General features: G+C 37.3%; 1 protein-coding gene across 1 annotated transcript in view; it reads right to left on the bottom strand.

The window, feature by feature from the left end:
- Window positions 1-11,028, bottom strand: part of LOC101166088 (tumor necrosis factor receptor superfamily member 16) — a 31,784-nt gene extending 20,756 nt beyond the window's left edge. The window contains exons 1-2 of the mRNA XM_023949566.1: window positions 10,632-11,028; window positions 7,390-7,531 (exon numbers count right to left, since the gene is read on the bottom strand). Of these exons, the coding sequence (XP_023805334.1) occupies window positions 7,390-7,531; window positions 10,632-10,667 (178 nt within the window). The 5' untranslated portion in view covers window positions 10,668-11,028. The remainder of the gene's footprint in view (window positions 1-7,389; window positions 7,532-10,631) is intronic.
- Between the last annotated feature and the right edge of the window lie 12,874 nt (window positions 11,029-23,902).

Here is a 23,902-nt window from a genome sequence, read left to right as displayed (position 1 = left end):
CCAGATAGAGAACAGGGAAATGCACTAAATTATGCAACAGCCCCCTTTTGTAAAAGCAGATTGTGTCCTTGTGCGTGCCCATGTGGAAGAGTGAGGGAGACAGAGGACATAACCTCAACATGTAGTTCGGTAAATCTTTCAAAACTTTCTATAAATTATTAGCAACAACAACTATTACATTATTCTGCAGTGTAAGTTAAAGTGTGAAAAGCCAATCAAGTGATAATTAATGTATTTAGTCTTTAAAAAATCTGTTCTACATGGATTTTAAATTATTCACATAATTATCTATTATGGAGAAAATAACATCTTTAATGCAGAAATAACTGTAAAAAAATAGGATACATATTACAACCAAAAATCTGTGTTTACATCCTTTTAAACATACTTTTAAAGAGTCACACTGATGGAAATTGGGTTTTTGATATTTTTAACATGTTCTACTTCTTAAGTCAAATTGTTGACAGGAGCAGAGGAAAAATTGCAGCTAGACAAGCACCAGGCTCTGAAACACTGATGCGTTCACTTATAGAAGACCAGAGTCCTCGTATAAGCTGGCATTTGGCTCAAAGTTATAGGTGTTCATAAAATTCTTCTTTTATAGAACAAGAAAAAAGAATGAGCCTCTGTTTTGGCTCATTTTAATTACAGCAAATCTGATCAGTCAGGGTCAAAAAAGCTTTAAAGCAATGAAAATGTAACAAATAATAACAAAAAACAAGGCAAGCAGAGTGACGGTAACTTTCAACCCAAAATACATTTTTGGGTTGTTTGGGTAAACAGCAACAAAATGGCAACATTTTTTGAAAAGACCCACAATTAGGCATTAGAACTATATGGAACATTTTTGTTTTCTTATAAAACCAGGTCATTTCTAAAATACCATGACATAATATTTCATTAGTTTCATCAAAACAAGATCTTAAAAAAAAGTTGACTTCAACAGGATTTTCATTTCTGCTCCAAGCCAAACTAAAATATCTTTGTGAAACAGGAAGCTGTTTGTATGCCTGGTTCATGTAAAGTAACCCATAAATCAGTGCCTTGTTGCATATTGGGGCTTTTAGTCTACAAGAGTAGTCCACCAACCACAGCTAATTCTTTAAAGATGAAGAGTTGAAAAGAAAGATGAGAGGGGAGTGAAAATGCAGACGAGTCCCTCAATTTTTCATTAAACTTTCACTCAGTTCCTCTTTTGATGTGTTTTCAAAGCTTTCCCTGAAGTCTCTTAATTGTGATTATGCCGTTTTTGGGCAAAATCGAAGAACCTGTCTAGTTTTCTAGGACAGTTTCTGCAGAGCAGCAGGAGTTCACCTCTGAGTTGTGGGGGGGGGGGGGGGGGTAACTCTTGGCAGAGAGTAAGCCTGCTTCCATTTCCCATCATCCCTTTGTTTACACTATCTTCTGCTAGCTTGCAGCCCCCAACAGCCCCAGCTGGGAGCTTGTGGCCTGCCTATTGTAGTTTAAGGTAGCAACCACGAGTTTTTTCAAATAGCATTTTTCCATCTGCTCTTTATTTACTACGACTTCATAAAGAAATAATCCAAAATGCATATTTAAGCGTACTTTTCTTTATATGTCGTCAATCTTGAGAAAATGCCAGAAGAACGTGTTTAAAAACACCAAAAACACTTGCTTCTTTGGAGCGGGTCTTTAACTGTGCTCTCTCACCAAGAAGCCTTCTACTCTGCTGGGTTTATGGGTGTCCAAGCACGTGCTGCGAACACCCACCTTCGCTTCAAGCAGGCACACTCACTCAGAGTGCCCTCAACAGCCCCCATCAGTGCTCTCAGAGCCATTATCATAATGCCATGCATCAATAATGCAAGTCAATACATTAATAACTGTGGCTGCACGGAGAGGGTTCTAAGCAAGGGAGGCAGAGGGGGTGGAGGGCGGGGGGGAGGGGGCGAACAAATTCCTTTTTTTTAGATCACAGTAATACTTCCACTGTGATTCAGATCAAAATCTTTTCTGTTTTTAAATACCCCTGAAAAGATTCCTGTCCTCCACTGCACTGTGGCAAAAACCCTCCCACGTGTGGATTTGATGTTTTTATTAAAAGTGTTGTAAATACCTGAATGTGTGCTTATTTAGGCAGCAGCGAGCAGCTACACCACAGTTTTATTGTCCGTGTACAGTAACATTAAAGATCTAATCTTTTTCCGGGGACGTGTTTGCACATGTGCAACTTTAAGTGTTGGCTGAGAAGTTTTGCTTTGTCTCCATTTTGGCCAGCACAGCATTACTTGTTCTGTTTTATTTCCACTTATCTCCCCATTCATCCAAACCTCTCTGTGAGTTTAAGCCGGCTCACTTTTTTTTTTGTTGTTGACTTTTCTATCCAGCAAGAAGCTGTGTGGAAATCACAGTCTACATCTTATAAACACAAGTTTGCACAAAAAGAAACAGCCGGAGTTGGAAATAAGACAAATATATTGGTGTTTAAAAATTATTTTGAATGGCAATTAGATGCCAAAACTGTTACAAATAAAACATTTTTATCATGAACTGTTTTTGACCGGTGAAAGGAAACAAAAACATGTCAAGAGGTAAAGAAAGTTTGTTGCGGTAAATTATACTAGAAAGAATTTACTTTTGTAAGGTTAGAACAGCATCATTTTAGACGTATTTTATATCAAAAGATTAGAAAAATTAAATGTGTACTGGAAAAGTAATTATTTGGTTCCAAGTCTCACAAGGAAAATGAATAGAATCATAAATTTGACATCTGTCAGACTTTTTTCTACTCAGCTTTCTACTGTTTTAGCATTAGCCTATTAACCCTTGTGCTATCTTAGATGACCCCACCCTTACATTGACGTGTTATTCCTACCATGACAAAGGTGGATAAAGGTGGAAAGATTTCATGTCATCCATGGACACCAGTGAGTACCGTAATTTTCTTTAGTGAAAAAAATATCCTGCACTCAAACCTTATTCATTTGTACCAGGAAGGAGTGCAGTGCAAATTGCTGCAGACTGCCATATAGGTCATACAGCCACTATGTGCATTTTGAGCATTTTCCACCAATGAGATTCTGGCCTTTTGTGATTCATGCATGATGCATGTAATTCACAAGTGTTTCCTGGGTCGTCAATCGTCGATGCGCGCAGATGTCCGTCGAGGGCTATGGTTACTTTTAGTCTGTTTACACGCATGTACCACCGATGTATAACTTTCACGTCACTTATACGGCACACATATTTTGTAATTAATACACACAATTTGGCCACATTTGGCTTTAACGATGGTTTACGTGTTCTATGCGTGATATATTTGTACCTAATTTGTGGTTTTAACGTGGTACATCTGTGAAAATTTCAAGTAAAAACCATAACTTTTGTCACTTTTTCCACTTATATTCATCGCGTATGACCATATTTCATCCATGCAACGTGCAAAAGGTACGTAGTGGCAGAGTGACACAGCCTTTAGCTGCGCTTGAATAAGCAAAAACAAGGAAAAAGTTTGCAATCCCACCCGTGAGCTGCCAGCTCACGGGTGGGATTATGTGCTCAATCATCAATGTCCCACACGAAGGGGAAAAAAGACCTTCATATTTTATCTTTTGATCAAATATAAAGACATTTACCACGTCATGAAAAATTACTCCAAAAAATTAAAAAAGTTAGAACAATCTGTCTGAGAATCCTTACTTCTGTAAAACCCTGTCAGGTCTTGTCTGTCTATAGAACTGTTAACTTTAGAACCCAATTTAAAGACCCACTCCAATGAAAATTGTGTTTTTTGGTGTTTTTTAAAATGTTCCTGTGGTCTTTTTCTGATGATAGAGTAAATATATAAAGAAAGTTTAGTTTAGCTGATTATTTTTTTATTCAAATTGGTGTGAAGTAGGAGCAGATGGAAAACATGTCATTTGTAAAAGAGTTATTTGTGATGTAGAAAATACGCAGGGCGGGTCCACAAGTTCCCGCTCCACTTTAGGTCTTTTTTTCTTTGAGTGGCATCAAAATTTGTACGGCTGGATATCGCAGGCAAATTTCTAATGAACTAATGCCGTTCTACAGAAATTATATCCTAGAAAACACCACATTTTTTTTGTACTTTTGGCTAAAAATGACACAATTATACTGGGAAGGGATTACAACAGATCAAAAGACGATCAGAGTGGGTCTTTAGGAACGTATTTTGCCACTGCCTGCAGGCAGTTGAGGTGTTAAATATAGTGTGAAAATATAGGATGACACCGGATGTGTAAAGGGCACCTTTTTTTTTAACCACCTGTAACCCCAGAAAATTGTGCAACATTCCAGCCGCCTCGGATGTCATGCTTGAATGGTTAGCCTTGCATAAACTAGTCCCTCACATCACCTGCTGAAGTTTGTAACAAGAAAACAAGCCCTCTTTTTATTCCGTTTGGTTTACAAATTCAGCTTCATTTCTGGTCCTTAAGTGAATACTGAACGCTCACATGGACCAAATGTCAGCTGAAAGGAGGGACTCATCCACATGTAATGACCGTGGTGTTAAGGGGCTGTACACAGGCCTGATCTAATCTTTACATTTGGCTGTGTGATTGTATCAGAGGTAGGAGTCGAGCTTTGCGTGCACTTTTTCAAGTCTATGATTGAATGCAGATGGCCTGTCACTATCTGCTTCTTCATGTCTCAGCAGAGGACTTATAACAACAGAAACTTTCCATGTTATGGAAGTCAAAAACTCAGGAAATTCCCCCTTTTTTTTAGCTTTAGATATTTTTACCTTGACAGTAGTCAGTAATGCCTTAAGTTATTTTTACCCCTGGCAAATTTTGGATGATTATGATCAAATGTATAGACAAACTGTCTTATTAACTACTCAAAGGTGTTTTGGTGTTCTTAACATGTTTTTGATGCATTTTTCCCATGATGGAAGACATATAAATAAAAACCTTTAACCTGCATTTGTGCGTATTTGTTTCATTCAAATTGTTGTAAATCAGGAGCAGACAGAAACATTCAGTTTAAAAAAAGTTTATAGTTGTTCCGTAAAATCTACAATCAACAGGCCACAAGCTCTCTGTTCTGCTCCATTCTGATGCATCCACTTGCAGAAAATCAATCCATGTATGTGTTTTTTTCCTCGTCGGAGGAAGCATCTGGCTCAAAACTTTACGGCTGGAACTCCGTGATATCACTCGCCTTTGTTGTGGCTCTTCTAATGTTAGGTGAGGAGTGTGAGGGACTGTAGGATGGCGCAAGAGAGTATAAACAAAGGGGTTGATGGGAAATGAAGGCAGGCTTCCCACTCACAACTCCAAGGCAAATTTCTGAAAAACTACTGCTATGAACTATGTCCTAGAAAACAACACAGGTTTTTTTTATTTTGCCTAAAAAATGGCATAATCATAATTAGAAGACCACTGGAAACACTTTTACAGTCAAAAGTTGATCGGAATGGGACTTTAAGTCAAATTTGCAATTATCTAACTTTTACGTTTAAGTTGTGACAATTTCAAAAATTAGACATCTTTCCACAAAAGTCCCAGAAATCCAAATTTATTTCCATTTCTATTTTCTCTGTGACATCTCTCATGACCTGATGACTAAATCATTTTCTTTTTGTGGATATCTTTGGCTCGTGCTCTGCTCCCTTTTCCCTTACTCATGGGGTTGACAACCACTTCCTGGCTCAGAGAATTCATGCAAGGAAAACTATGGGAACTGCATAGGATCTGGCTGCAGATCAACACTGTCCTCCACCGGCCCAGTTTCACCTTTGACCTCAGAGTTACACTCCCGTCTGCTCAAACATAAATTTGACAGGAAAATGGCTAAAATAAATGCTTAAATTGTCTACACTTCAGTTTTTCTCAAACATTTTGCAGAATTTCCTATAAATCTTCAATTCCTGCTATTTTATTTGTTTATTTTGTTTTTTTCCACAATAGCTGGAGATCTTGACGTGACCATCCTCCTAACATGTTTCAGTCCCCTGCAACTCCTTTCCCTAAAAAGGGAGAGGAAAGGAGTTGAGCTTGAAACAGTTATGTCTGGCATCTAGTTTACTTTTAGACATGAAGCTGAATCGTTTTTTTCAGTAAGATGAGAATCTGCAGACACACAGTAATGAAACTGGATGCTTGAGGATCTTCACTTGTATTGGGGTGTCAACAGTTATTCTACAGGCTGGTGGTGAATTATTTAGTGTTTAGTAGGCTGAACAAGTGGTGGATTTCTTTCTGTGATTAAATGATCTTAAAGACCCTTTCTGATAAAAATTGTGCTTTTGGTGTTTTTTTTACCATGTTTTTGTGGTTTTTCTGAGAAAAACTTTTTTTTAAAAGCTCAAAATTGCATTTCTGAGTTTTTATTTATTCAAAGCATTTTGAATCAGAAGCAAATAAAAGAAATGTAGTTTGAAAAAAAGTGTATTTGTGATATAGAAAATACAATGGGAGGGCCACAAGCTCCGCTCCATTCTGATCCACTTGTAGACAACTAGATCCATGTGCGTCTTCATTTTCATCGTCCAAGCTGGCATCTGGCTCAAAACTGAAAACTGGATAGCTTTACTATGGCTCGCCATTTTTGTCAAGCCGGGGTGTGATGGGCTGTAAGCTAGCAGGAGAATGTGTAAACAGAGAGCTCTCAGCAACTCGGAGGGTAAGGGTGGCTCCGTGCCAACAGTCCCGCCTACAACCCTTATGAACCACTGCCCCTCTGCAAAAACTGTATGCTAGAAAACGACACAGTTTATTCAACTTTGGCTGAAAATAGGATAATCGTTTTTAAAAGACCATCGAGGACGCTTTTAAAATGGATTAAAAGACGATCGGTATGGGACTTTAAAAAAATCCATCAACATTGAGTACATCTATTATGGGGAAAACCTGTTTCAGCATGTCTGTCTAATAAAAGGATCTTCCCAAATTTAGACAAAATGTCATTCAAGAGGCGCCAGCAAAGTTTCAGTTCTCCCTTCTTAATGGGGATTTATTTATTTTTGACAATGGTATGTATCCTTTAAACACGTCTCTCTGAAACAAACTTTTTACTGGTTTTGAGAACTGTTTCAAATGTACCTCCATCAACTTTTGTCCCCAGATGAAAATGCTGCTTTTAGCTCAACGGCTTTTATTTTGAAATGTACCTAGTTTTATTCATGGATTCTTTTTTATCATGGTGGAGACTCTAATTAGGTCAAAGTAAACTTGGAAACAAAAGTTTGTTTATGAATTTATTTGTATTAACGTCTTTGCAGTTTTGTGTTTGCAGTTTTGTGTTTTTTACATTTGCATTGATTTGTTAATGACTGAAGAAATAAATCTCACAAGTTATTTCAGCACCAATGAAGAATGTAAGTCGTGTCCTGAATCTATGAAAACATCAGTGTATTTGAATATTTTTTTTGTAGAAAAATGATCAAAAACTTCAGATACTTACTGTCAAGACATGAAGCGCATTTGGTCTGTGTGTCTCCACATGGGGAGACGACCCCCTCACCAGGTGGACACTGTTCGCAGCACTCTCCATTTTTTGTGCGCTGGCCTGACGGACAGTTCTTTGTTTCAGCCAGAGCCCCAACCTATAGGTCAGTATTCAAAAAAGGAAGAAAGAGGAAAGTTTTTTTTATATTGTTTTAATTATTTTGGAGACTGTAGAAAAAGAAATATAACATTTACTACTGTGCAATATTGCCTTTTTTCTTGATTATTTTAATTTTTACCTTAGCTTTTCCTTTGTATGGAAGCGTATTGCATTTAATTTAATAAAAATTGAATCCAATACTGTTTCCTGCAAGCCTATTTGTAATTCTTTGCTTTTTTAGTTCTTAAAAAATGAGCAAGAAAAAAAATTAGAACACAAAAAAACGTTTTTTTAATTGAATACACGAAAAAAACAGAATGAACACCTATTTTTTAATTGAATGCAATATGCTTTCATTCCTTTGGTATTACATAACAGTTTTGGACAAATTCAAGTTTTCCCAGTGCTTTTTTCACTTCATCATACTCCTCTGAAACATGTGAACACTTGATTTGGGTTGAGGTTCTAACTTTGTCCAAAAAAAAATAATTCCTCCCACTGATTGAATTGGCTTCAAGAGGGAGTCAAAAGGAGCCTTTGGCATAAACTCACAAAGGAGCCTGTTTCAAAAGATGCCAAAAAGACACACATCTAACAACATCAGTCCCATGTGAACTTATATCCCAGACACAGAATAAGCAATTAGAAGTGCAAACATGAACTAATTGGAGAAAATCCAATCACAGCTCCAAACCACATTAAGCCTTGTCAAACAGAAACCTGTTGAATCTCTCTTACTGCTTGTGTGCACCTTCACGCACTTAAATGTGCCTACACTGACAAAGACTTCCCTGACTCAAACTTCTGCAACTCCTCCTCACCTTTAACCCTCTGCCCATCTTCAGTAAACATTTTGTTTAAAAAAAAAAGATTTTGTCCTAAAAACTCCATCTCAAAATGGTTTTAATCAAATCTCCTGCACAGACTTTATGAGTCAGCATGCTCTTTACAAAGCTCTGGCCCATTATAACTGAGAGTGAGCCGTTCAATTCCACCCAGTAAGGATACGCATGCACATGGTGTTATCCTGAAAGGTGCATTAACGCAAAGGAGTCAGCGCCTCATAAATTCTCAGAGTTCAGGTGTTTGTGGAATGCTGCTGACAGGAGAGCGGAGCTGAACAAAACGTCAAGTCTGCCCTCAGGCATGTCTGAGTCAGCTGATAAATAACAAGTGTGTGCACACATTCACGCTCCCTGACGCTTTCATTGTGTCAGTCACTCTGAAGCCCTTCCTTCTGTTCTGTCAACAGTGCGTCTTCAACTTTAGGCTTTCTTGTCATCGTTCTGCAGATTTTGTCATTTAAAAAAACGTCCTCCAGGGAGAAAAGGCAGGAGGGCTGTCCGTGTTGGGTGACAAAACCCCACCTAAATGGAACCACGAAACTGCTTTCTATTTCATTTCACTTGTATTGCCTCTTTTTGACACTGGAAAGGATCTTGCCCAGGTGTAGCAAAAACTCCTCCACATGATGAACCTCCCACTTCTGTGCATCCACATAATAAATCAAATCTGTTTTGCCACATGCCCATCTACTTCTCCCTTCCTCATGACTGCTCCACCCCCCTCTCCTTCCAGAAGCACACCCACTTCCATGCATCTTGCATGAAAGGCTGCCAAACACCTGATGTGAACAAACCTGTTTTAAAGTTACACTTATGAAACAGCGCAGAGCTCAAGTGTTTGATGTCGTCTTGTGTTTTTTCCTCGACCCTTCTCTTGCTCCCAGTGTGTGTGTTCCACCTCATGCCCCCCTCTACAAAATTGCCATGACTAAATGGTAATGAGAGGGATATGTGATTAGATCCAACAGCCTGTGGAATAAAAGAAAAAAGGCAAGTTGTGGCTCGACTTGCTTGATTCCAGTTGCTGGATTTATCGTGGGAATATGGAAGTCGTCCCAATTTAGAGAATTTTGCACAAATGCACGCTGAAGTGCACAAGCAGGAAGATCTGGACACATCCTTCAAGACTCCAGCAGTCAATTTTGCGACTGCTTTCCTTAATTTCCATTTCGAGGCACTTAACCTTAAGACCTCAGCTGTCAACACTTGTTAAGCCACTAGATTTCCACTAAAGCTGCCTCCAAGTGAGCTGGGCAACCTTCTCAAAGCAGCCATGGGATGTTAGAGGCAGGAGCACGTCAGCAAAGAGAGCTGAATTGACAAACTCTAGGAAAGCACGAAGAGGAGACAGTGAGATGTGTGAGGTGAAGGGGGCTGGGCGGGTCAGAGTCTATCAATATTGCATGTGCTGAGCCAGCAGAGGAGACATGGCCATCAGCGGAGCAGCTGTCGTGTATCAGTGATGCTTAGCACATGCCCGGCGCATGACAGACTCAGAGGCTCTAGAGAGCATATGCTCTCCATGTGGCCTCTAAATAAATCAAATCTTTTGCAAAACGCCGTTATTTTAAGAAACTTCACTTGTTGATGTCAGTTTGTATGAATCATTTTCCTTTTCTATGAAGGTATTTCTGTTCTTCTAGCTTAACCTAACTGTCTGTGGCAAAAATCTGCCACTAGTGATGCTGCAAAGCTTTTTCATATTCAACAGATCAGAGATGTTCAACAAATGAGCGCTTTCATTATTTTATTGTTAGGGCTAGGCTTAAAAAAAAATCCATTAAGTAATCAATATTCTAATATAAATCAATAATATTAAATCGGTACATCTATTTTCCTTATAAAGTTTTAGTTTTTTATGTTTTCATTGTGTATTTATTGTAAAGATTTCCAATTCTAGCAATGAAACGTTCAGTTTATGTCATTTGTTGTGTGAAGTATTTTTCCATTTCAAAATAAAAGCAATTTTTAAATTGACAATTTAAAAACAAAATTTATATTTGATGGATTTGAATCAATTTTAGATTTATTGTGTGAATCAAAATTAAATCAATTTAGTATTTTTATTTTATTGTTTTTTTTTAATTGGGACTCATGAAATTGCAGATTAAAGAGCTGAAACCAGAGCAATAAAAATATTTTTTAAATGGCTTAAGTGAATGTTTCTCTCATGATTGACAGATTAGACAACAACTTTCTAACCTCTTTAAGTCGTCTAATTGCCCTTAAATGAGTATATAAGAGGTAACTCACCACTCCAAGTAGAATTGTTAGTAAAACAGGATTCATCCTGTATTTTCTTTGAATCCTTTTCCCCAGTCAGATGCAGAGGCCAGAAAGATGCAGGTCTCAGCAACTTCGAGGCGCAAAAGTAACCGCGGCTGTCATCGCTGCCTCCAGTTGCTTTAAGTGTTGGGAAAGAAAAAAAAATCTCCCAGAGAAATGTCGTCTCCAAAGTGACAGTAATCTTTCAAATCAACTCGCTTGACATTAAAAACGTGTTGTTTTTGTGTCCTACGTCGTGTGCGTGTTTCCTCCAGCCTCATATGACAGAAGCGCTCGGCGTCAGGGACGGACCCGTGTCCTGTCCACGCCCACATGGCGCGCCCTGAAGAACGCGCAGCTGGATGTTTCTTCCATGGAGAAAATACGTCCCTGACAATAAAGATGACCTCAAATTAATGTTTAAAATCAATTAATTCGACTATCAAAACAGCTTTTGGCATTTTCTTTCAATCGAAAGTGCTCCTTGAGAGTGATCCGTCTGTGCTGTCAGCTGCTCCATACCTGCCTGACTTTGTTCTGTCAGCGCCCAAAGACATCAACAGAGCTCATGAAGGCACAGAAACCTGAGATTTAACACCTGTCCACTGATCTGAGGTGAAGATAATTCATAAAACATCCTTTAAATGTGTTTTAACATTATTTATCATTCATTAGCTGCTCATTTGTGGCTCAGAGTGAAAACACATTAGTTGTTTTGTCCTGAATCATGACTGTACAAGTCTCCCTGTACGATGTATGAGTTACTGTCTTACTTGTGCTAGGAAAGGCCCTGGAGCCAAATACACATGCAGGAATCACATTGTAACTCCTTTTCCTTGGATCGAAACCACTGTCCTTAAAGAGCCACTCAAATGATAATTGTCTTTATATATATATATATATATATATATATATATATATAGAGAGAGAGTTAAAAATAGACAGATAAACAAAACAGTGAGCTTGAAAGGAGTGGGTAGAGGAGAAATCTTGTATGATCCCACCTCTTTTTACAACACCTTATGTTGCGCATATCTTTTTAACAGATTTTTTCCCCTCAAAACACAAGTGACATTTGCTCATTTGTTTTTATTGATCATTTTTGGCCTTGAAAAAATTCCATCAGGGACATCTTATAGTTATTTTGAATACATCTAAACTTTAGATTTCTTTTAACCCTTGTGCTATCTTAGATGACCCCACCCTTACATTGACGTGTTCTCCCTACCATGACAAAGGTGGATAAAGGTGGAAAGATTTCATGTAATCCATGGACACCAGTGAAGATCACAAATCATTGAAGAAAAAAGGTTCAGAGAACTGTCTAGTGGGTCTAGATGACCCCACTCCCAATGTTAAAGTGCCTAGGATAGCACAACGGTTAAACCTTTATCCAATCTGTTCCATAAATCCACACCACAAATTGATAAGCACATTTTTTGATAAACACATTTTTTAAGTTCAGCTGTTTTCTGAAATCATAACCCCTTTCTCTGTCCTTCAACATTTATTGTATGTTTACTGGAAGTACGTTTTTTCTGGCTTTAAACATAATCAGTGTTTTAAGTTTTACAAAATTTAGTTTTATGAAATTATGGGAACCAGTGACATAGGTGCCACAATCGGCAGGCCACTCGCTCCATGCTCCGCTCCATTCTGATGCACCCACTTGCAAATCAATAGATCCATGTTTGTCTTTGATTTCCTCGTCTGAGCTGGAATCTGGATCAAAACTGTACAGATAGATGGCTTCAATATTGTTTACTGGTTTTGTTGCACCGGTAATGTTAGGTAGGGGTTGTAAGCTAGTAGGAGGGAAGGTAAACAATGGAATGACGGGAATTGAGGGAAGGCTCACTTTGCGTAAACATTCTTGCCCATAACTAAGAAGCAAATTTCTGGTAACTATGGACCAGAAAACGACAAACGTTATTTGTTTTGGCTAAAAATGGCATAATCCTAATTAACCCTTGTGCTATCCTAGGCACTTTAACATTGGGAGTTGGGTCATCTAGACCCACTAGACAGTGGTCTGAACCTTTTTTCTTCAATGATTTGTGATCTTCACTGGTGTCCATGGATTACATAAAATCTTTCCACCTTCATCCACCTTTGTCATGGTAGGGAAACACAAAGTAAGGGAGGGGTCATCTACGATAGCACAAGGGTTAATAGACCACTGGGAAAGCGTTTAAAAGAAATCAAAAAATGATCAGAGTGGGATTTGGATAAAGGCTTTGAATAACTCATGCAGTGGGATTTCAAATAGAAAGGATATTATTAAGGATTTTTTAAGTCCTCACTTAGATAAAGACATAAAAACCTAAATTTTCTTCAATTTTGTAATTTCATTATTTGTTCTTGTCCAGGTCAAGCCTAATTAGAGCAAGCCTTAAAAGTGTAAAAGCATGAAAAAACGCATAACAATGTTTGTGTGGTGTTTTTAAAAGCACACGACTGCCAGTCCCGCCTCAGGGATCACTTTGTGGTCTATACGTAAGATCTAAAGGAAGTCTGGGACATTGGGGCAGCAGATGAAGAGAAAGAGGAAGCTGTGCAATTGGGGGATAAATTATGCATTAAGGCAAGAAATGAGATTGAAAAGAGAAAAAAAATCCTGAAAGCAAGTAAACATGTAAATTCATGAAGGTTAGCTCAAATGAGTCTGTCACTGTGGTAACCAAATACTTTGGAGGAAAGGCAGGAAATTCTGCCTTAAATCTGACATTTATTTGTCATTTAGTAGGACTATTTCCAGAAAAAAGGATGTTTTTCCCTTGTTTGAAAAATAAAAAAACATTTGTGTTTGGATTTGTAAAAATACAGCCCCAAAAAAATTAAAATCCTCAAAAACTGACTTTGACTTTCGACTGAAACCTCAGTGCAAATACAGTTTAAGATTATTCATAAAAACAAATACATGTTTGGAATAAGGATGTGAAAAAAATCTGTTTTTGTTGTTGTAGAATATAAATGTGAACTTCTGCAATCAGAGATGCACACACACACGTATACACAAACACACACACAGAGTCTTAGGTTGAACATCTGTTCCCAGAGGATGGGTGGTCCAGGATGCATTCACTGTTTCATATTAGATTTCGACCGAAGGATCTTCTTTCAGGTGCTAGAAAAAGAGCTTGTCTACCTTTAGTTATTAGGTCCCAAAACCTGGACACTCACAGTATATTGTTGTATTACAAAACTGCACCTTTCAAGTTTCAGATTTCCTTAGTGTTTGGGGTGACATTGAAGCGCACACAGTTAAGTTGGAGACAAGGAATGGGGTATATGGACTTTTAAAGTTTAAATGTAAAAAACAAACAGGTAAAGTGGGAAAAAATTGTACAAAATTAAACGTTTGTTCTGTCCGTGCAGGACCATTGTCTGGGAAAACGCATTTACCCCCAAAAAACGTTTAAAAGTAAACGTAAGTCATTTTCACTTTAGGGACACAAAAATGGATAAAACAGTCATTTTTGTGCCATATTTACCTTCAATTTACGTAAAGTGTGCTGCATCACAGCGCACTTTTTTTTCAGATCTTCTATTAGTTTTTGCTTGGGTTCAAATCGAGCTGAGAAAAGAAGCCCAGCTGGGAGTCTTGCCTCTGAAGCACAAACAGCACTGCTCTCCCTCTAATGTACTGTAATAGCTGTACAGGCATCATATGACCAGCCAGTGGAAGCCCTTGAATTACTCTGAGAGCACTCTCACCAGTGAGTGGTGTCGTGTTGTGTTCCGAGCGGTGCCGTATTGGCAGTGGCTCCTTCTTGTGTAGCACATTTTCATGTAAAGTTGGAGGAAAGAGGAGGATTATCTGCAAAAAAGAGAGCTGCAGGAAACGTCGTTAATTCAATTGCATTGGCTGCTGAGGGGGCTGGAGTGATTTAACTTACATCATGGAGAGGCCAGATGGCAGCAAACCCAGCACCCTCCCCTTGGGACTCCATCATCTGCGCTGTATTGATTTGATCGGTCTGCCGCTCCTCTCCCTCTTTACTGTACGTCTCTGTTCACTAACTGCCACATCACATGGAAACGGATATGAATATTTCATCTGCAAATATTTTTTTTTTCTCAGTTTAGTGTTCAAAGCTGACATGTGGCTCGTAAAACTGATTAAAAAGGTAAATATGGTTTAACCGGGCTTCCCAAATAACAAATCTGCGCAGGTTTGTGCAATTTGAAGAGGTCTGATGATTTACTAGTTTAGTGCTTTATTTTTTCACGTTTATTTCCTTCCAACAGCTTTTCTTTGTATTCCTTTGCCTTATATTTTCCCACATATTTTTATGACTTCTTTTTAATAACGCACGTCATCTCTTTGTTAGATACTGTTTCATTTTTCAACTCTTATTTGCATGCTTATTTTAACCTCCTCAGACCTGGCATCCACATGCATGGACATCACATTTTGGTTATATTACCACAGTAGTTAATTCTACTTAACTGGGGCCTACAAAATAAAAAAGGCATATAAGACAAGAGCTCAAGTCTTAAGAAATAAAACAAAAGCAAAAGTAGCTTTTAAAACAAGAAGCTGTTTGCTTCCCTTCAGGCTGATGCTTTGATGTTTCTCTGAGGGATATTAAACAGCTTTATTACCTTCAAAATTCATTCTAAGTGAAGGATTTTGAATTTTTATTTTTGCATTTTCAATTTTACTTTTGTATTAATTCAATGATTCAAACAAATTACCGTAAGTGTTGCTTTGGACATTTTTACCATTAAAAAGTTATTCAAAAAATTTAATTCAATTAAATTTAAATAAAATAAAACAAAATAAAAATGTCATTGGTTTGTAAATGCAGCCACTGAAGGACTTTTTAGTAAAAAAACGCTATGTATTGATCAGAGCTGGGCAGGCGTGTTTTGTCTGAAACAGTGGGGTGAAACTGACCCTCAGGCATATAACCTTAAATACACGCCATTCTGCATGAGACGCAACAACAACAACCTGCATAATTACGGCGCTAAACTCATGGAAAAAAGTGTTGTTCATGTTCAACTGCTGTAAAACCTGAAAGATTTACGCTTCATGGTTTATTTTTAACCATTTCTGTGGAGGAAGCGACAAAATGTAGGAAACATAGAATTTGAATTAAACCAACAAGCGGAATTCGTGGAAAACTTTGAAATAACTTCAGTTGTGAATGGCTTCCTTTTTTTTCTGGACACAAAAAGCATAAAAGCAAATTAAAAATCCCTGATAACAGCAAAAGTCAAATTGAGAAAAGAAGCATTGAAAATCATTTTTTAACCCTTGTGCTATCCTAGGCACTGTAACATTGGGAGTTGGGTCATCTAGACCCACTGGACAGTGTGCTGAACCCTTTTTCTTCAATGATTTGTGATCTTCACTGGTGTCCATGGATTACATGAAATCCTCTCCACCTTTATCCACCTTTGTTATGGTAGGGAGAACACCTCAATGTAAGGGTGGGGTCATCTAAGATAGCACAAGGGTTAAACCACATTCATGTTGATTTTAATTGTAATTCAAAATAGTCATTTTGGATAAATTATTAATGTACAGAATTCAAAAGAAGGTGCTGCAGCCTTTCAGAGCTTTTATTTCTGTGTGACAGATAATGTTTTGTCACTTTTAGAGAATTTACAAAACTTCACAGTTGCTTCAATGACCACAAAATAAAGTACATCAATTGTGTCCCTTCCTAAAAATTGAACATGGCACTACAGATAAAATTTACTCAGAGGTTTTGATTTGTTTCAGTTGCTCTTGCATGCTCTTCATGTTTTCAGAAGAGGCATTGTCTTGTGTGACCCTCCAGGACTTTTATGGACCATCTACAGAGAAGCCTCTCAAACTGACTGTGGCCCCTGAGTTCTCCTGACATTTGCATTTCCTTAATAAATTACTATAAAAATGACTCATGATGTTAAAAGAATAAACAAAGGAGTTATGAAATGTAAAAAAAATCCAATCAGAAAATGCTTAAACTATTAAAAAAATGTCTCAACTGCCAACTTTAAACTGAGGTCACAGATTTTCAGAGTCTCTGCCTGAACGTTTAGAACAATGCTGCCCCCTGCTGTCACTCAATCCATCAAAAAGGATCAGTCACAGAAGCAATACAGAACTCTTAAAGATATATCCACAAAAGAGAAGCTTGTGTCACTGAAATATAGTCTAAGATCCAGCAGGCCATCCAACTGGAGGCTCACACACTGGTACAGATTTATTTTTAACCTTTGTGCTATCCTATGGGGTCCAGATGACCCCACCCTTACACTGATGTGTTTTCCCTACCACGATTAAGGTGGATAAAGGTGATGAGGATTTCATGTAATCCATGGACACCAGTGAAGACCACTAATCATTGAAGAAAAAAGATTCAGCGCACTGTCTTGTGGGGTCCAGATGACCCCACTCCCAATGTTAAAGTGCCTAGGATAGCACAAGGGTTAAGGGACTTATATGACACCTCCCTCCATACTTGAGTGTGGGTCTTAAGCCTGATGGACATTACGCTCTCCGCTCCCAGAACGTTTATATTTGCTGGTCGTCTAGGAGCAGAGAAGGGAAAAGAGGGCTTTTCAGTATCAGACAGCTATGGACTGAAATAAATTAATAAAATAAAATCATTAACCTGTTATTGATTTTGACTTTTTTTTTTGTTGCTATTTTACTTGTATAAATGTCTTGGGTTGCCTCTTAGCCAGGACTTCCTTGAAAAAGAGATCGACTGATCTTAATGGGCCTTTTCTGATTAAAAGAGGCTTAAGGGATACTTTTTTTTTTTACCTTTTAGCACATCCCTTCAGGGATTGGTACAGAAAATCAGCTTTCACCAATTCGCACAGATGGTTTGGAAGAGATTTTTGTGCCCTTCCTAACACAACCTTGTATGTTATCCGGGCTGGGGACCGGCACAGGGGGACCCAGACTTTGCCCCCCTTGTGGATGCATAGTTAGGCAGTAGCACGAAGGGTCTTGCCTAAGGACCCTCACTGGAATAAGTTCATCCAGCCACTTAAAAAAGGGATAAATAAAACATAAAATAAAAGATTCCTATTTTCTATGTTTTTCAATGTAAAGACAACAAATTTGCTTTTAAAAATGAAAAAAAAACTTGTTATGAAGGTTTTGGTCAGTTTTCATTTGCTGTTTTTTGTAAATTTGACACATTTCTGCTTTAAATCTCTGTTCTACATGAAGAGCAACTATTGTTATACTTTATAAGTTTTGTTTCCTTCTTAGCTACTCAAGACAGTTTTAGGGAAAACCCTTGTTATGGAAAACAAGTGTTCACTTGTGAGAAGGATGGGATAATAGGCACAAGTCACAGCTGAATGCATTTTTAACAATGTCTAAAATGAATGGAAGGATGTAAAATGTCTGTAAAACTTCCCCATCCAGATCAGGCTTTTGACCAGCATTCCAATCCTCCAATGGACCAAAAAAAAAGTTTCTAAGATGTTTTTTAAGTTTCTCACCAGTTTGAGAAGATGAAGCTGCCAAAAAAGGTGCAGAAAGTGCAATGTTTTTCTCATTTTATTGCTCATAGACTTTGTGAGTTTTAACCTTTAGTTGAACTGTCAGCACTCTTTTTTTTCGGGATAGCAGGAGAGAAATATTTCAAATAGAAGAATTGGAGCGCTATAATTGTTATAAATGTTTTTTTTTATTCCCTTTTTGTTCAGATGAAATGAAAACTGTTTCCTGAAGTTATGTCATTATAAAAGAACTTGAATGACATTTTCTTGTCTTTCCATAAGTGAAGATGGCCTTCTCTCTCTGGCACACAGCCACATACCCAGCTGGTTACTACCTATCTTCTAATGTTGTATGTTTTTACAACAAAACTTCACCCAGTGTACACAGAGCAAACACATGTTAACCCAGGATAAATGTGTCTGCAGTTGATACATCGTTTTTATTAAATTGACATTCCACTGAGGAGAGATATTAGGAAGGCAAGCAATACATTTTTTCTGACACAGAAAACTGTGTATGAATTAAATCCACAATCCTCCTTTGGATGAAGTCGAATCACAGTTTAATGAAACTCTAGATCCTAGACACTGATGGTGGATAAAGGCCAGACTGTGAAGGTGGTAGAAGAGGGCTGACGAACCCTCCAGAATGCAGAGACCAATAATCTATTAATTTAAAGACAAAAATAGGATTGTGATTGGCTGAGAAGAAAAAGAAGGGCAATTTTAGAGTGTGGAGGGAATTACTGTAACTGAGAGGTAGATAATTTTGCATGTTTTTTATTTAATCAACAATCTTTTTCAATTAGTCTTCACACTGGTGTAAAGTCATTTACATCAATATAATTTGAAAAAGTCAGATCTTTAACATGACGTACGTGAGATGTATGCGTGCACTTGGGAAAGTGTCTTTGAGACTTTCCAAAAGGTTTATTGCTTTAGTGTCCTAGTAATTGACCATGGTTGTCTTCAAAAACAAACCCAATGAGGGCTGGAGGCAAAACAGGCTGTGAGCTTTTCTAATTGTATTTTTGTTCTAAAATTTCTCACTTTCTCATTTTTGACACTACCTGAACGCTGATCTGATCATCAAATCAAATCAAATCAAATCCGTCATCAAATCACTGTCAAGGATTTGATCAAGTTGTTTTTGGTAAAAACGAATGATTCCCTTATAGATTCACATTCAAACAACCGTTTTAGTCTCTTGAAGGGGGAAATGTTTTGCAGCGACTACGTCAGGTGCAAAGGCAACATCAACAAACACCTCCATAACAAACACACAGATACTGTAGGTTGCCTCAGTTTACACACATTTCTACGACACACAATACAGAGATAGAAACGTTGCTAAAAGACAGATGGCTTACACTTTTCCTAACATTTATACCTATTAGTTTTGATATGTTAGATTTTTTTAATCTGAATTTATCGTACCGCTCCGCATTGCATCGCATTGCATCGTATCACAAGACACTGCAACGCAAGGTAACACAAAGCAAAGCAACTCAACTCAATTCAACTCAACTCAACTTACTTTATCTCATTCTAGCTTATCCAATACAATGTTCCTCTATTATATCTTTTTTGAATGTTATTTTACGTGCATGATTGCTTATATTTTCTGTGTATTTTAATATTTTGTTAAAATATAATCATTTTTCTATTGCTTTTGTTTTGTTTTTGTTTTGTAATTGCACCATTTAATGGAACAGTTGTGTTTTCTTAAAATGACTATAGGCCTTTTGTCAACAATGTGCCAAAAAAATAAAACTTTAACATGACTTGCAGCATATGACTTAAAGATTTAACAAAAGAAGAGCCAGGATAGATATGCAAGTGAAGACAAAAACAAAAAAGTGATTGTTGTTAATAAAATATCAACAAATATCTCCATAAAGAGAAAAAAGGTCAAGTCAGATAATAAAACCTTTTTACAGCAATCAATCTCTGCTCTTTGTGTGTTTTTTGGCAAGATAACTTTCCCAGACCGAGGCCAAGTTTCTGCAAAAAAGCAATGACTTCTGACCTTTCTGAAAATGTGATTCAGGAAATATTATTCACAGACAACCAACCAAAAAAAAAAGCAAACAAACATGAAATAAACGAGTTAAAATGCCATCTTACGAACTCTAAATGTGTTCTGCACAAAACAAATCCTCTGCAGCTCTTTTCTAAATGAATGTTTCCATTTGTAGATCAAAGTCAAACTCAACTTTATTGTTGATTCTTCACATGTGCTCGACATGAATCGAAATATTGGTGTTGTTTGCCCGCATAAACGTCTGTCAGATTCATAGGTTGAATTTTGTTTGGTTCTGAAATCTTTAACCCTTGTGCTATTCCATGGAGTCCAGATGACCATTGACGTGTTATCTCTACCATGACAAAGGCGGATAAAGGGGGAGAGGATTTCATGTAATCCATGGACACCAATGAAGATCACAAAGATCACTGTCTAGTGGGTCTAGATGACCTCACTCCCAATGTCAAAGTGCCTAGGATAGCGCAAGGGATAGTTGTTCTCTGGGTTTTGAAGACTTTAAGGTCAAGAAATTTCCATCCCATATGCTCAGCCAGTTTGAGTTTCTGCTTGTGGCCCTTAAAGAACAGAGTCCTCTGTCTGAGTAAATTATTACAGTGTCAGTCATTATATATGACGGTCATAATATATATATATATTTAAAAATATATGTAGTCTATGGGATTTTGGCTTCAGCGGTTACGTCCTGTTTGGTCGGCGAGGGGGGTGGAGTTAATCAGTCAATGGTTTTGCTGCATCACTTTGCCACCTCCATGCCCCCCCGCCCTGTGATGAAGGGTGGGGGAGTCAGTGGTGTCAGAGACATAGATCTGTGGACCCTGTAAATACCTAGGTCTAAGGTCAGTTTACCCGTAAGAGAGCTTTAAATGTCTTTTTAAGCCTATAATGTCAAGGCACACGCTACTGCTGGTGTCCATTACTAGGGAGACAACAAATACTCTATAAACATCAATGTTTGTTCAATTGAAAGCATTTCTACCCTAAAATTAAACAATAGTTTAAAAAGAATCATACAGAGGAAGTTAACAGCATGAATGTATGTTATATCAAAAGGTCAAAACAGTGTGATGTAATAAGTAATTCCAATTTCAATTTTAATATCTATAGACTTAAGGTGGACTAATGTTTGATATTTTAATTTGATCAAAACCAAAATATTCTTCACGAAGAAAAAGAACTTCCATTCCTCACAAACATTAACCCCTTCATGTACTATTGACACCAGGGCTCCACTGAATTACCTTGAATGGAATAAAAAGAAGAATTTTCATTTATATTATTCGAAATTAAATAAGGCATGATGGCGTTGATCAGCGTCACTAAGTCATCTATTTTGTTGTTATTTAGTCCTAAAATATGTTTTTCAAGTGAAACTTGCTTGTTTAGTTTAAATTACTGAAAACAGTTTTTCTTGACCACACTAAATTAATTTGGGATGGATTTTTTAAACCATAGATAGATATTTAAATACATTTTCTGGATCATAAACCAAATGAACATGAATTTGAGCATTGAAATTGAACGGACTCATGGGTTTATAGTGATACACAGTCCTCACACTGACATTTTTAACAAGGCAAAATGTAATAGAATCAGGTCATACTCATACTCTGGGAAAACATGTCAATTCCTGTTATTTTTAACATTTTCTGCATCAGTGTTTACAGTTTCAGATCTAAGGTTTATTCATTTTTGGTTCAGGTTTATGGACACTGAAATAAAAAAAATGGTACTGGTTTCTCGGCTTATGGCAGTTTTTTGAAGAAAAGCAAGATTAGTGGGTTAGATTTGTTGTGACACCTGAGACAAACCACAGTCAATTCTGAAAGTGACTCTAAAGGTGAAGACATTCTTGTGAGTGACAGAGCTAATTACCGCTTCCCTCTGTTTATCAACAGGAGATGCGAAAGGCAGGACTTGGGATGCATTCATCATTGACCTGTTGCTGCAAACTCTACGTGAAGACACACATGCGAGTACGTGCACAGATTGTGTTGGTTCTCTATAGGTTATCAAAATGGAGGAGAAACTAACAAAGCACTAAAAAAGACTTGAGTGGTGAAGAGGATTTGAGCCCGCAAAACATGATTCAAATAAACAATAAAAGAAACCACAAAGCCACACTCTAACAGAAAATAACCTAACAAATAAGTTCCAGTACAACATGTAGTGGTTCAAGAAACTTTGCTTATCAGCGCAGATTTACCATAAACCTCACATCCGGCTTAGCGGTCCCATTGTTGTATATTTCTTTTAGTGTTTCCAGATAAATGGTGGCATCATGAAGGTCCACAAGGTAGGTCAACTGTCTAAGTTACCACCTCAGTGATTCACCATCGAGGTTGTCTGAAAGTGCTACACAAACGGCAAAAAACATCAAATGGAGTCAACTTTATTATGGATATTTTCAATTTATTCTAGGTAACTCCAATAAGGCCAAATTGTCTCTGTTTTGATTTTTTTTTGTCAATGAAAGTGACCAATAGATTCCATAGGGTTGTTGGTGGAAATCCTGGACTGACCAAGCAAAAGTTGACCATAAGTATGAAAACTGCCTCTTAATGCAAAAGCAGGAAGAAAGCCCAGCAGAGTCAGTAAAGACGACAATCTGACACGATCAACTGAAGTCTGAGAAAACAGGAGAGAATTCGACAAACACAGAAACACTAGAATTAAACAGAAGAGGAGAGGCATTAAACAGAAGTGTCACTTACTGGGAAAAGAATAGAAACTTAAGTGCAGGCCTTCAATACGGTGTGGTGTTTTCATGTTCAAACGGTCTTATTTGTTGTTATTTATTTATTTTAAATAGTTTATCTATTGACCCAAAAACACTGGATTAAAATCACTGTCTGTGTCTGCCGCACTGTCTCTAAGCTACACGTCCCTCTGTTATGTTTATAAGTTGTCGAACAGTTTAATATTTTATATCCATTAACTTTAATGATGATTTGCACAGTTCAAAAGGTTAAACGTAGCTGCACCGTCACTGATGTTTATTTTAACTACTTTTGTTACTTTCTATATTTGTATTATTTATTAACTAACATAGGACCCTTTTTTGTAAAAGCCCCTTGAAATTCATATTTGTTTTAGCGGGAGAAGACATTGAACAAAGTTGAAACCACTGTTCTTGGGCCTTCCTCTGTGTTTACCTTCAAAGGAAACCAAAAGTACTTAAAATACACTGAAATGTGTTCCCTAATGTAGAATCACAGCTTGTAACCGGAGTAAAGTTTACAGTTTATAGGTGTTTTCTTTTAAAGTGAGAACATGATACTTGCAAAACGTTTGTCAATGAATGCCAAAGCATATTTGAAGTAGCACTAGCTGTCCCATGCTAAAAAAAAAAAGAGAGAGAGAGTTCTGACCTTGTGAGGCTCAGACACTTTAAAAGATTTTTAGAAAGGTTTTTCTGTGGAAGTTTGGAGGAGCTGAAAAATAAAAGATAAAAAAACAGGAGAAAAAAAAGATTTTTTGGGGAAAAAAATAAGATTAGAAATTGAATACAATTAACCCCTACAATAAGAATAAAATATCAGAATGAGAGTAAAAATAGCTGGGATGAAAACTAAGAATATAAGGGAGAGCTACAACAAAAGTAATGCCAAAAATAAACACTAATATAGAAAATTAAATGTAAAGAATATATTTGGAGAATAGAAATTATATAAAAACATCAGTAAAGGAAATAAAATCAGAGTAAGAAAGTGAGAAAATTCCAAATACTGTAGTGGGAATAAAACAACAAATC

This window comes from Oryzias latipes, chromosome 19 (assembly GCF_002234675.1).
Source record: "Oryzias latipes chromosome 19, ASM223467v1".
Classification (NCBI taxonomy): Eukaryota; Metazoa; Chordata; class Actinopteri; order Beloniformes; family Adrianichthyidae; genus Oryzias; species Oryzias latipes.
The sequence above is the reverse complement of the archived record's forward strand: the minus strand, read 5'-3'. Positions and strand labels throughout refer to the sequence as shown.